General features: G+C 54.6%; 2 protein-coding genes across 2 annotated transcripts; one reads left to right on the plus strand and one right to left on the minus strand.

Annotated features, from left to right (window-relative positions):
• Positions 1-725: 725 nt before the first annotated feature.
• Positions 726-7,373, plus strand: GLT1 (glutamate synthase [NADH]; the record flags this gene model as incomplete). The annotated part of the gene is made up of 5 exons (XM_049396285.1): positions 726-913; positions 967-1,007; positions 1,062-4,411; positions 4,467-6,017; positions 6,075-7,373. The coding sequence occupies 5 exons, from the start codon at positions 726-728 to the stop codon at positions 7,371-7,373; spliced, it is 6,429 nt and encodes a 2,142-aa protein (XP_049257633.1).
• Positions 7,374-12,522: 5,149 nt separating this feature from the next.
• J4E88_002626 (uncharacterized protein) lies at positions 12,523-13,844 on the minus strand (the record flags this gene model as incomplete). Its single annotated transcript, XM_049396286.1, has 2 exons — positions 12,523-13,700; positions 13,823-13,844. The coding sequence occupies 2 exons, from the start codon at positions 13,842-13,844 to the stop codon at positions 12,523-12,525; spliced, it is 1,200 nt and encodes a 399-aa protein (XP_049257634.1).
• Between the last annotated feature and the right edge of the window lie 439 nt (positions 13,845-14,283).

Genomic DNA, 14,283 nt, shown 5'->3' on the forward strand with positions numbered 1-14,283 from the left:
TCTTATTCATAAGCACGCCCGCCCAAACTCCCGCGACCCTTTGTCTCTTCACGTACCTGCTCGACACACAATCGCTACACTTTGCTTGCCGGAACGCCGCGAGCCCACCACCAGGCCTGTTCCACCAGCCCTGCTAGCAAGTAAGTCGCCCGCCTCCCACATGTACACCCGCTGCACCCATCCACCACCCGCGCCCAAACATTGTGCTTTTCCACCACCCGTCCTGCGTGAACAACACAGACACTCGTTTTACTGGTCTACGCGTGCCACCCCGCGTTAGCCCATTCGCCATTCCCTTATCAGCGCACTCGTGCTTCCAACAGCTATCAGTCGCCGCTGGGTACGGGGGAACGTCATAGCCCTCAGTCGCTATATCCGGCGGGTGAAGCTGGTGACGAATCCAGTCCATCTTTCTGCTGCCTTTGGGGGTGATAGACACCAGCGACCCCGTCCTTGCAGCGACTGATCCCCACCCACATTCGTTGCTTTTGAGCTAGAGCTCTAGGCGCATCTGTACCAAATATCTTCGATCCTCGGCTCGCACTCACCAACAAACTCTTCTCCGAATTGGCAACTAATATCCGCCCCAGACTTCACCTAGACACTATTACTAGAGCAGCAGCTCCAACTTGACGCGTCGAGCGACCCCGCCACACTCCCATATCGATACCGCAGCCCCGCTACCCACACCAACGAACCCAGAACTTCGGCCTTTCGCCGATATAATGGGTCGGGTCTCGTTCGCCGAAGATACAAAATTGCCCCAGGAACCCCAGATTGAAGAGTATCAGAGCACCGTGTTTGAGTATCAAGATGGCCCCGAGAACAAGTCGTGGGCAGGTGCGCTGCCGTTGAAGCAGGGTCTCTACGACCCGGAGCTCGAGAAGGATGCTTGCGGTGTCGGTTTCGCTGCGTGAGTGACGGATTCGCGCTTTTTGTGGAGTGTGAGGGCTGACATTTGCGTAGCCACATCAAGGGCAAGGCCAGCCACAAGATTGTCTCTGATGGTAAGAGCGAACGACGCGAGAGTGGTGCAGGATAGAATGCTAACATATCTCCAGCACGGTCGTTGCTATGCAACATGACACATCGAGGAGCCGTGGGCTCCGACGCACGCGACGGTGACGGTGCAGGTGTAATGACCTCCATCCCCCACCGCTTCTTCCTCAAGGAGTTCGAGCGCGAGCAGGGCTACAAGCTACCAAGCCTTGGCCAGTACGCCACTGGTAACCTGTTCTTCAAGCCCGACGCCACCATCTTGGAGGAGACCAAGGCCATGTTCGAGGACGTTGCAGACCAACTTGACTTGAGGGTGCTCGGATGGCGGACGGTGCCCCGCGATTCCACACTTCTTGGACCCGCGGCGCTGTCACGAGAGCCCATCATTCTCCAGCCATTCGTGGTTTTGAAGACTGCCTACGGCGACGCCCGCGAGCCCAAGGCGGACTTCCAGGAGAAGTACGATAACGCGTACTTTGAGCGACAACTGTATGTCATGCGAAAGCGGGCTACACATGTCATTGGCCTGCACAACTGGTTCTACGTCTGCTCTCTGAGCAACAAGAACATTGTTTACAAGGGTCAACTATCTCCCGTCCAGGTCTACGAGTACTACCATGATCTGCTGAACGTCGACTACGAAGGTCACTTTGCGCTAGTGCACTCACGTTTCTCTACCAACACATTCCCCAGTTGGGACCGTGCTCAGCCTCTACGATGGGCGGCTCACAACGGCGAAATCAACACCCTGCGAGGAAACAAGAACTGGATGCGCGCCCGCGAGGGTGTGATGAAATCCAGCCTATTCGGCGAGGAGCTCGACCTCCTCTACCCCATTGTCGAGGATGGTGGTTCCGACTCTGCGGCTTTCGACAACGTTCTTGAGCTGCTCACCATCAACGGTGTTCTGTCACTCCCAGAAGCAGTCATGCTGATGGTTCCAGAGGCATGGCAGGGCAACAACACAATGGACCCCGCCAAGCAGGCCTTCTACGAGTGGGCTGCCTGCATGATGGAGCCTTGGGATGGTCCCGCTCTTTTCACATTCTCGGATGGACGATACTGTGGTGCCAACCTCGACCGTAACGGTCTTCGTCCTTGCCGTTACTACGTTACCGATGACGACCGCATCATCTGCGCGTCTGAAGTTGGTACCATTTCCATCGAGCCCGAGCGAGTTGTACAGAAGGGTCGTCTGCAGCCCGGTAGGATGTTGCTCGTCGACACTGTCGCTGGACGAATTGTCGACGACGCCGAGCTGAAGAAGAGCGTCTCGGAGCGTGTCGATTTCCGTTCTTGGATCCAAAAGAACCTTCTTACTCTTCCCAAGATCCTGGAGGCAGTCCCTGCAAAGGGTGTTGACCTATCATACCAGCTCACTGAGACTAAGCTACACGAGGACCCTCGTCTACGGGCATTCGGTTACTCGCTTGAGCAAGTCAGCTTGCTTCTTGGCCCCATGGCCGCTGACTCAAAGGAGGCTCTTGGATCTATGGGTAACGATGCTCCTCTGGCTTGCTTGGCTACTCAGCCTCGCCTGCTGTACGAGTACTTCCGTCAGCTCTTCGCCCAAGTCACCAACCCTCCTATCGACCCTATCCGTGAGGCGATTGTCATGTCGTTGGAGACCTACGTCGGTCCCCAGGGTAACCTTCTAGAGATGGACGAGTCACAGTGTGGTCGTCTTCTCCTTCCATCGCCCATCCTGACTCTTGAGGAGTTCACAGCGTTGACCAACACTCACAAGCTGTACTCTGACTGGACCGTCAAGAACATTGACATTACTTTCCCCAAGAGCGATGGTATTGAGGGCTACATGGCTGCTCTCGACCGCATCTGCGAGGCTGCCACGGAGGGTATCCAGGCTGGCGACAACATCCTGGTCCTAACCGACCGCGCTGCATCCGCTGACCGCGTTGCCGTGTCCGCTTGCTTGGCTACTGGTATGGTCCACCACCATCTCGTCCGCAACAAGTGGCGGTCCAACGCTGCTCTCGTTGTCGAGACCGGTGAGGCCCGTGAGGTCCACCACATGTGTGTGCTCGTCGGATATGGTGCTGATGCCATCTGCCCATACCTCGCCATTGAGTGTATCCTGAAGATGCACCGCGAGGGTGTCATCCGGAAGAAGCTCAGCCCTGAGCAGCTCATCGACAACTACAAGCACTCCTGCGACGGTGGTATCTTGAAGGTCATGAGCAAGATGGGTATCTCCACCCTGTCGTCCTACAAGGGTGCTCAAATTTTCGAGGCTCTTGGTCTTGACGACTCTGTCGTCGACCGATGCTTCACTGGAACTGCCTCTCGTATCAAGGGTATGACCTTTGAGCTAATCGCTTCCGATGCTTTCGCTCTTCACGAGAAGGGCTACCCATCGCGCGCCATTGTTGAGGTACCTGGTCTCGCTGAGACTGGTGAGTACCATTGGCGTGACGGAGGCGAGCCTCACGTCAACGACCCGACTGCTATGGCCAACATCCAGGACGCCGTCCGCACCAAGAATGACAAGTCATACGAGGCCTACTCTATTGCTGAGTACGAGCGCATCAAGGACTGCACCCTCCGTGGTCTCCTTGACTTCAACTTCGATGACCGTGCACCGATCCCCATCGACCAGGTCGAGCCTTGGACTGACATTGTGCGCCGCTTCGTTACCGGTGCCATGTCCTACGGATCCATCTCCATGGAGTCTCACTCTACTCTTGCTGTCGCCATGAACCGTCTTGGCGGTAAGTCAAACACTGGTGAAGGTGGTGAGGACCCCGAGCGCAGCTTGCGCATGGAGAACGGTGACACTATGCGCTCCGCTATTAAGCAGATCGCCTCCGGACGTTTCGGTGTTACCTCCAACTACCTGGCCGATGCCGATGAGCTCCAGATTAAGATGGCTCAGGGTGCCAAGCCTGGTGAGGGTGGTGAGCTTCCTGGCCACAAGGTCTCTGGCTCCATCGCTAAGACCCGTCACTCCACTCCTGGTGTCGGTCTTATTAGTCCTCCTCCCCACCACGACATTTACTCCATTGAGGATCTCAAGCAGTTGATCTACGATCTCAAGTGCTCCAACCCCCGCGCTCGTGTCTCCGTCAAGCTCGTTTCCGAGACTGGTGTTGGTATCGTCGCTTCCGGTGTCGCCAAGGCCAAGGCCGACCACATCCTCATCTCCGGTCACGATGGTGGTACTGGTGCTTCTCGATGGACTGGTATCAAGTATGCTGGTCTGCCCTGGGAGTTGGGTCTTGCCGAGACTCACCAGACTCTTGTCCTCAACGATCTCCGTGGTCGTGTCATTGTTCAGACTGATGGTCAGTTGAGAACTGGACGTGATGTTGCCATTGCTTGTTTGCTTGGTGCCGAGGAGTGGGGTTTCGCTACCACTCCTCTTATTGCCATGGGTTGCATCATGATGCGCAAGGTACGTTTTGACTATACGAGATGCATCTGAGACACATACTGACTTCGTGATACAGTGCCATCTTAACACCTGCCCTGTCGGTATCGCCACCCAGGACCCTGAGCTCCGAAAGAAGTTCCAAGGTACACCCGAGCATGTCATCAACTTCTTCTACTACATCGCCAACGAGCTCCGTGCGATCATGGCCAAGCTTGGTTTCCGTACCATCAACGACATGGTTGGTCGCTGCGAGGCTCTACGCATTCGCGATGATCTCCGCACCGCGAAGACTGAGAACATTGACTTGTCTCTCATCCTGACTCCTGCTCACACCCTTCGCCCAGGCGTTGCCACCTTCAACGTTCGCAAGCAGGACCACCGTCTCCACGTTCGTCTGGACAACAAGCTCATTGCTGAGTCCGAGCTTGCTCTTGAGAAGGGTCTTCCCGCCCGCATCGAGTGCGATGTCGTCAACACCGACCGTGCTCTTGGTGCTACCCTCTCATACCACATCAGCAAGCGCTACGGCGAGGCTGGTCTGCCTCAAGACACCATTCACGTTAACATCCGTGGTTCTGCTGGCCAGTCGTTCGGTGCTTACCTGGCACCTGGTGTCACTCTTGAACTTGAGGGTGATGCTAACGACTACGTTGGTAAGGGTCTTTCCGGTGGTCGCCTGATCATCTACCCTCCTCGCAACGCCGTATACCGCGCTGAGGAGAACGTCCTCATCGGTAACGTCTGCTTGTACGGTGCCACTCGCGGTACCTGCTTCTTCCGCGGTATCGCCGCCGAGCGCTTCTGTGTCCGTAACTCCGGTGCCACAGCAGTCGTTGAGGGTGTTGGTGACCACGGTTGCGAGTACATGACTGGTGGTCGTGTTCTTGTCCTTGGCTCTACTGGACGTAACTTCGCCGCCGGTATGTCTGGTGGTATTGCATACGTTCTTGACATCCACAAGGACTTCGAGCAGAAGGTCAACCAGGAGATGGTCGAGCTTTCCGGCATCGAGGAGCCAGAGGAGATCGCTTTCGTGCGTGGACTCATTGAGGACCATCACCACTACACTGGCTCTGAGCTCGCCGCACGCATCCTTCTCGACTTCACCCGCGCGCTGCCTCGCTTCGTCAAGGTCATGCCCGTTGACTACAAGCGCGTCCTTCTGGAGGAGAAGGCCAAGGCTGCCGAGAAGAAGAAGAACGAATACCCTCTTCCCCTTCTTCCCGGCAACTCCGTCCGTGCCAGCCACGAGGAGTCCCGCAACAAGGAAGCCGAGGCCGAGGCCAAGGAGAAGAAGAAGAGCGACCTTCTCGACATCGAGGAGAGTGTCACTGACGCAAAGGCCGAGAAGAAGAAGGCGCTCGTCCTTGACAAGACTCGCGGTTTCATGAAGTACCAGCGCCGATCTGAGAAGTACCGCAACCCCAAGACACGTACTCGTGATTGGGCCGAGCTGAACCAGCGTCTCAACGAGGATGAGCTCAAGTACCAGACTGCTCGTTGCATGGACTGCGGTGTGCCTTTCTGTCAGTCTGACACTGGCTGCCCGATCAGTAACATTATTCCCAAGTGGAATGAGCTTGTTTTCCAGGGACAATGGCGCGACGCCCTCAATCGTCTTCTTATGGTAAGTCTTGGCACTTTAAAGTATATCTGAGACAAATACTGACTTTCCGCTGCACAGACCAACAATTTCCCTGAGTTTACTGGACGTGTTTGCCCGGCTCCTTGCGAGGGTGCTTGCGTTCTCGGCATTAACGAGGATCCCGTCGGTATCAAGTCGATTGAGTGCGCCATCATCGATCGCGGTTTCGAGAAGGGCTGGATGGTCCCCTCGCCACCTCAGGTCCGCTCTGGCAAGACTGTTGCCATCATCGGTTCCGGCCCTGCTGGTCTTGCTTGCGCTGATCAGCTCAATAAAGCTGGCCACACCGTCACCGTCTATGAGCGTGCTGACCGTGTTGGTGGTCTTCTCATGTACGGTATCCCCAACATGAAGCTCGACAAGAAGGTCGTTCAGCGCCGTGTTGACTTCATGGCTGCTGAGGGTGTCAACTTCAAGACTGGTGTGACTGTTGGCGAGGATGGCCAGACCAACCTCGACGCTCTTCGCAAGGAGTACGATGCCGTTGTCTTCGCCACCGGAGCTACCGTCGCTCGTGACTTGCCCATCCCCAACCGCAACCTGGAGGGCATTCACTACGCCATGCAGTTCTTGCACAAGAACACCAAATCTCTCCTCGACTCCGAATTGGCTGACGATGCTTACATCTCGGCCAAGGACAAGCACGTTGTTGTCATTGGAGGTGGTGACACTGGTAACGACTGCATTGGTACTTCCGTTCGTCACGGCGCCAAGTCAGTCGTCAACTTCGAGCTTCTGCCCCAGCCTCCCGCCGAGCGTGCTCGTGACAACCCATGGCCACAGTGGCCCCGTATCTTCCGTACCGACTACGGTCACAACGAAGTCAAGACTCACATGGGCAAGGACCCCCGTGAGTACTGTGTCATGTCTAAGGACTTCGTCGACGATGGCAGTGGCAAGGTCAAGGGTATCAACACCGTCCGTGTTGAGTGGACCAAGTCCGCCTCTGGCGGCTGGGACATGAAGCACGTCGAAGGCAGCGAGCAGTTCTTCCCCGCCGACCTCGTCCTGCTCTCCATGGGTTTCTTGGGCCCCGAGCAGCGCGTCATGAGCGATGTCATCGAACTCGATGGCCGCAAGAATATCAAGACTCCTCCTGGTCACTACAACACTAACCTTGCCGGTGTTTTCGCCGCCGGTGACTGCCGTCGCGGACAGTCCCTCATCGTCTGGGGTATCAACGAGGGTCGCCAGTGCGCTCGCGACGTCGACACCTTCCTCACCGGCTACGGCACTTCTCTGCCCGTCACCGGTGGTATCGTCAAGCGCCCACCTTACGAGGCGATGCACAAGCACACCGCTGCTCCTACGGAGAAGCTGGTCACTGTCGCCGCTTAGACGCGAACATGATTATAACGATTACTTTATGAAGTAGAAAAGATGCATGGGAAAAGATGGGCTCATGATAAAAGATGGGGGGTTTATGGTTATATTCACGATCTGTTTGGCGTTTGATCTTTTGTGTACAAGCATTTTCCCTCGTTTACCTGCACGATACCTTTTCAGTATGCGGAGTCAGCTGGGTGGCACCTGCAGTGTACAATGTTTTCTTGTTTTGGTTGTTGGCTTCTGGTTTATTCATTTCGCACTCAATTTGTATATATATGCGAATGCTATGTTCAAATGATTACTTGATGACTTCCTGTGGCATGCATGTAGGGTTCTTGACTGTATCCACTATCGAAAATGCGTGGTGCGATTCTAATGGACAGAATCGTTGCAAGTGCGGCTGAAATTTTTGACATGGTTCTTTCATAAGCGCTGAGAGTTTAGCATCAGTGACAGTCCGTCGCCGTTGCTTCGCTTCGCCAGGCCGCGAATGCACAAAGCCAAGATTCAGGTTTAGTGACGTCACGCACCTCCAACTCCAGATTCGCCATCAACAAACCACACCCTAGGCAGCAAACATCGCTCGAGCGATCAACTCATTCTACATGTCGCCATGCCACGGTGACAATTAGATACTGAGGATGATACCCCGTACCGGCTGGCATCAAGCCTGCCGTCGCCCTGTGCAAGGGCCATTAAGGCACGTTCACGAAGCCGATCCTGGTTGCCGATCATCGAAAGTGTACTAACAAATCATCAGGATTATCCATCCGACACTTGCTGCGACATTGAAACCAAGTAATCTGGGTTGTCGCAGTCCATGGACCGTCCCCGCTCGGTATGTGACTGGGCTACAGGCAGGCGAAGACAAAACCGGACACATCAGCGCCGGACCCAACGAAGGAATCCTTTTCTTCAACAACGTCTTCCCTATCCAGATCCGTAAAGTCCTAGGACTTCCTCTCCCTAGGCTCTTCGACCGGCTCATCAGTCCGACTATCTCTGGCACCGACCCGAAAGCCGTTATTGAGCGAGCAAGTGCGAAACGCAACCTCCAGATTACTGGCACTGAAGTCCTTCCAAGGACAAGAGAGGGAGGCGCGTTCGTCAAATTCACTCACGATGGCAATGCGTCTGCTTCCGAGATCGAGAAAGTGCTGCAGCAGTACCTGAGAGATGAGCCTGTCAAACCATGGTGGAGCCCATGGAAGAGGATGCGCGCCAAGATGGTCAAGGGAAAACCATGGGTGGAGGATCTCATGCGTTTACCTGCTTCACGCCTGCGGGTTGAGTTTGTGTCCGCTGAGCCAGGCGTTCCAGCTTCTGAGGCTGTGGAGATGAGCCAGGAACAACTCTTCCAGTTCTTCAGACCTTATGGTAAACTGGGAGATATTGTTATGCAACCTCCCGATTCGAAAGTTCTTCCCAAGTTTGCGTATTTGGACTATACAAGCATTGGCAAAGCTATCATGGCTAGAAACTGCATGCACGGCTATATCGTATCAGAGGCTGAGGGCGGTGGTAAACTGGGTACGATCTTACGGTTGAAGTACGAGCAGAAGATTAAGCCGAGGTATATCAGGGATTGGATCTTTGGCCATCCGAGGATTATCATTCCCATCGTGGCTGCGCTGATTGCTGCTCTTGTCGCGCTCATCTTCGACCCGTAAGTCAGCCATGCACATTTACGACCCACACTAACAGGTACACAGCATCCGCACATTCTTCGTCAAGGCTCATATTACGCGCAACTTCCATATCGAGGACAATAAGTGGTACCAATGGATTAAGGGCTATGCCACAGACATCATCCACGGCGGCAATAAGCGCGATGACGACGACGGCATGGATGCAATCTGGGATGACAGGAAAGACAATATCGAACAGATCCAAACCTGGTTGATGGAGACTGCCGAAACTTTCATCATCGTCCAGGGCCCTCGCGGTTCCGGCAAGCGCGAGCTTGTCGTAGACCAGGCCTTGGAGGATAAGAAACTCAAGCTTGTGATCGACTGCAAACCAATCCAGGAAGCCCGTGGCGAGAGCGCTACCATCAATGCCGCGGCGCTTTCTGTTGGCTACAGGCCGGTGTTCAGCTGGATGAACAGCATATCTGGAATGATCGATATGGCCGCTCAAGGTGCTACAGGTGTCAAGACAGGTTTCTCGGAGACTCTTGATTCTCAACTCAGCAAGATCTGGAATACGACTACCTCGGCTTTACGACAAATCGCTTTGGACACACGACACAAGAACGACAAAGATGCGCACCTTGGAGATGACGAGTGGCTTGAAGCACACCCGGAACGCAGGCCTATTGTTGTGATCGATAACTTCCTTCATAAGAGCCAGGAGGGCGGTATTGTCTATGACAAGATTGCTGAATGGGCTGCGCGTCTCACAACGACGAACGTGGCTCATGTGATCTTCTTGACCAATGACGTCGCATTCAGCAAGTCGCTCTCGAAGGCCATGCCAGACCGCATGTTCCGTCAGATCTCGCTATCAGACTGCAGCCCCGAGGTCGCGAAGCGATTCGTGATCACCCATCTCGATGCCGATGTCGAAGACGACCCAGCGCCAAAGGACGGCTCACCCAAGAAACTACCCTCTCAACACCGCGACGATCTCGACGAGCTCGATACCTGCATCGACCTCCTAGGCGGCCGCCTCACAGACCTCGAATTCCTATCCCGCCGAATCAAGACAGGCGAGACACCCACCAAAGCCGTCCACGAAATCATCGACCAGTCCGCCTCCGAGATCCTCAAAATGTTCATCTTTGGCGCAGAAGACGAAGGCGGCAACCGCCACTGGAACGCTGAACAAGCCTGGTTCCTCATCAAAGAGCTCGCCCAGAAAGAAAGCCTCCGCTACAACGAAGTCCTCATCGACGACATCCTTAAAACAGGCGGCGAATCCGTCCTCCGTGCCCTCGAACAGGCAGAGCTCATCTCCATTGTCTCCGGCGCCAACGGCCGTCCATCCATCATCAAGCCAGGAAAACCCGTCTACCATCCCGCTTTCAAGCGCCTGACCGAAGACAAGGTGTTGAAGAGTCGATTAGATCTGGCGATCCTAACTCATCTGACAAAGATTGAGAGTACGACGATTGACAAGTGCGAGAATGAGTTGTTGCTGTTGAGCAAGTTGAGGAATCAGCCGGCGCAGACGGCGGGACGGGTGAATTATTTACTGAGCAAGTTGATGACGAGTCAGGGGAAGGTGGAGAAGTATGAGGTCGAGATGAAGGGGTTGAAGAAGGTGCTTGGGAATGAATATTAGGTTTGAAAACTGCGTGTACAATGATACCATCTCCCTTCAATGCTAATGGAATGGGTTGAGTGTCGTGTTGTGGGCGTATGATATACACTGTTGACTGTCGGTGGAGCCTTTCCTCCAACTTTTGTTGCGCGTATTTTTCTCAAGGCCATGTGCTGTTGCTTTAGCAGATAAAGCTTCAACCAAACGCATGATTCCAGTGTCACCAACTTATTCCAACCACACTTCTTGTCCTGGATACTCAACGTTTGCTGTCCAGCTATCCGCCGTGACCTTCGTCAAACTTAGCTCCCTAAAAGTCCTAATCTCGACCCCATGCTTGTCGAACACAACATGTAACCTCGCTCCGCAACCACGGACTTTGCATCTCCACCGCCTGCGATCTGGATCCATCAATACGATTTGGGAGCCATGGCCTTTCTGTTTACAACCAGAGTACCCGCGCTCTCGGGCTTCTCTCATTGGCTTCAGGATATCGGCGACCTTTTCCTTTCCTTGCACATGAGGACAGACATATATATCAGTGTCTTGAATGGTTTCAGCGATCTTGACGAAGGGTATCGATCCAAAGAGATAGGCAGCACAACAGCTATCTTGGTGTTCTGCCAGGAGGTGCTGTGGCGTTCCCCAGGGGCTGCGTTCGTCGGCTCTGTATAGAGGTATTGTTTGAGTCAGACAGAAGCAACACGACTCCTCGCATGACGTGATAAGAGTGTTACATCCTTGCGAGCATGCGGGCCATGAACGTCCTGTCCCAGGTCCTTTAGATAGCCGAAGGAAGTCCTCAAAGGCCATTTGTGTATGTGGGCACAAGTATATTGTGCCAGCGGATGCTGTGCATTGTCTTTCGCTGGCGATTATAGCAGGGCATTCCTGCTCTAGCGCTCCAAAAGCTGATGATGGATGGAAGTCTGTACAGTAGCTGCACAAAAGTTTGTCATATGGTGTGTATCGTCTGGAGGGGGTGTTAGCCTCTTCGTACTCAGCTAGTCGGTTGAAGCAATCTTTGCGCAGGCGCCAGGCGTATTCGTCGAAGTCTCCGCCCTCAGCCTGAAGCCCTTCCAAACGCCTTTGGACACCGTTTGTAGATGACAGACCCCGGAGGTATTTGCATGTCATACCAAGGCTGAGTGCGTCGACTGGTGGTAGCAGGTCGAATATGTCCAAGATCAGCTCTACAGGTAGACAGGGTAGGTAGCGTCCTTTATCGACATGATCGGGCTCGCTATCTGCCTTTTGAGGCATCCATATGAAGGCGAGATCTGGCCTGTGGTAAGTGCTGCGACCTGTTCGAGGGAAACGGTCGAGCTCGTGTCGGTGTATGAAATAGTCCTTCGCGGCAGAATGGTCAGCGACATTGTGCCGAAATTGACGTACCGGTGCACCGTACATGATCCTGGGACTGTCGGTCATAGCCATTCTGAAGGAGATTTCGTAAGAGTTGGGGCGAGAGAGAATCCAGGGTGATGAACGAAAGGTTAATGGAAGTTTGTTGCGCTGATTACAAGCGTATAAGTTAAGGCAGCAGTGTGCGCTAGTGTTCACGTGCACAGACACATCCATGGTTTGATTGGACCCTTTTCTTTGGGCGGTTCAGTCGGAAGCATTCGATAACGTTGAGCTCGTTACGAAAGAAAGACGTACTGCGGTAGCTGTATCCCAAATTTGGTCACTGATGTCCGTGTTAGCGAAGATATATGTTAAAAATTTGATAGCGATAATAGCTGCCTAGAAATCCATGACCCCATTCCCATCTAAATAAAAACGCCGGGACATGTCTGATGCCAAGTATACCCTTCAACGCCGTGCCACCCTATAATATCATTTTGAAGCCAACAAGTGAAACCCCTTCTTCCGCTTTCCAAGAAACCTACGTCTACTGATGTATCTGACTCACATGGCCCGCCTGTCCAGCACCACCCCACTCACTATCATCATCACTACCCACATCCGTCCAGCTCGTAGGCGTCATAATGCCCTGCCTATCGCCGTCGAACTCGCTGAAGCCGCCCTCGGAAAAGGCATCTGTAAACCCGCTTTCTGAACGCGCGTCGTGGTCTGTGTCGTTTTGTTCGCTGTTGGGCATGCTGAGGATGGCGATGTCGTTGGCGTGGGCGGAGGCGACGGAGCCGCTCATGGTCATGGAGCGCTCGGAGCGCGGGGTTAGGGTGCCGGTGGAGAGGTGCTCGGCGTCGTTGTCGTCGAAGAAGGGGTGGGAGGGGGTGGGTTCGCCTGCTTGCGAGGAGGTGAAGGAGTAGAAGGATTGGGCGGCTTGGTCGGCGTCTTCCTGGGCGGGCTGCGCGGGCGACGGGGTCTCGGGGAGGGAGTGCTCGGGGTCGGGTGTTAGGTCGACGAGTGTGCCGGTGGTGGGTGTGGAGGGGATGTCGGCTATGATTGTAGCGGAGCTTTCGCGGGCGGCGGGTTCTTCGTAGGTGAATGGCTTGGGTGATGGCGCTTCGTCTTCGTCGTGGTCGAATAGGACTTGGTCGTCGGAGAAGGGGTTGGCCATGGTAGCAGCGGCAGCGGAGCCGGCGGCAAAGCCAGCAGCACCACGCTTCTTGAGCATGCCATTCGAGTTGTCCGTGCCAGTTGCCGTCGCGTTGTTCCTGAGCATGCCATCGCTGCCAACCATGTCGTCGAAGCTTCTCGTCCGATCAGCTCTCGACCGCCTGGCAGCCACCTCAGCCGTTTCAGCACCGATCCTAGCCAGCTCATCCAGGTCGACGGCGATACCCTCTTCCCTTGCCCGCCTGATCAGTTCATTCCTATTCCTCCTGATCAACTCCTCCCTCCGTTGCTTCCTAGCTTCGAAGTCATCGGACGATTCGCTCGGGCGGCGAGGCTGAATGTCATCGCCAAGGTTGTGCAGCGCGATGGCGATCTTGCGGCGGGTTTGATCGGCCCATTGTCGCACTTGGGGAGACTCGTAGATAGCGATACCGGCGGCGACGATGACGGACGCGGCGATTATGAGGCCTGATGTGAAGGGGTGGTTAGGACGGTGCGGCGGGGTTTGAGTGCTGCCTTGAGGAGATGCGAAGCGCGCGCCGGTGCCTGCAAGCAGGTTGGCATAGGAAAGTAAAGTAGACAGTAGAGAAATACGCGACAAGAGAAATAACGTTGAATATGCTGGGGACACCGCAGCAACATGCATAAGTGGAGTTATCCGTACTCACCTTTGGCCAGTGGCGCAGGCATCTCTGCGGACTTTGTAGCAGCGGGTCAGTCCTGCTACTCGAAAAGATTCCCTGATAGTGTGGTGGGAAATGATAATAGGGAGGAGAATCCAGAGGCTTTTGACCTTGGGAGAGGCGTGTAAGGAGAGAAGGTTCGAGGGCTGAGAGCATTCGTGGTTCGTCCGGTCCTTCGCCACTTGCACAGCCGCACATGCAGGGCCCGTGGAGCTGGGGGCTCCGGGCGGCTTTTGGTGGGGTCGCCTGCCGCCAATCTTGCTGCACATCGCCCCGCACCCGTTGGACTAACTGAATAACTAGGCCCCTGGAACGGCATAATTCACTTATCGCTGCGCATATCTGGAGATTCGATGGAGTCATCATAAAGTGGGCTGAGTATCACCAAGGTCAACACGTCTACATCACATTGTCACCTCACAGCAAGAAAAATCTTGGGTCAACTT

This window comes from Alternaria novae-zelandiae, assembly GCF_023758075.1.
Source record: "Alternaria novae-zelandiae strain BMP 2774 chromosome Unknown scaffold_4, whole genome shotgun sequence".
Taxonomy (NCBI): domain Eukaryota; kingdom Fungi; phylum Ascomycota; class Dothideomycetes; order Pleosporales; family Pleosporaceae; genus Alternaria; species Alternaria novae-zelandiae.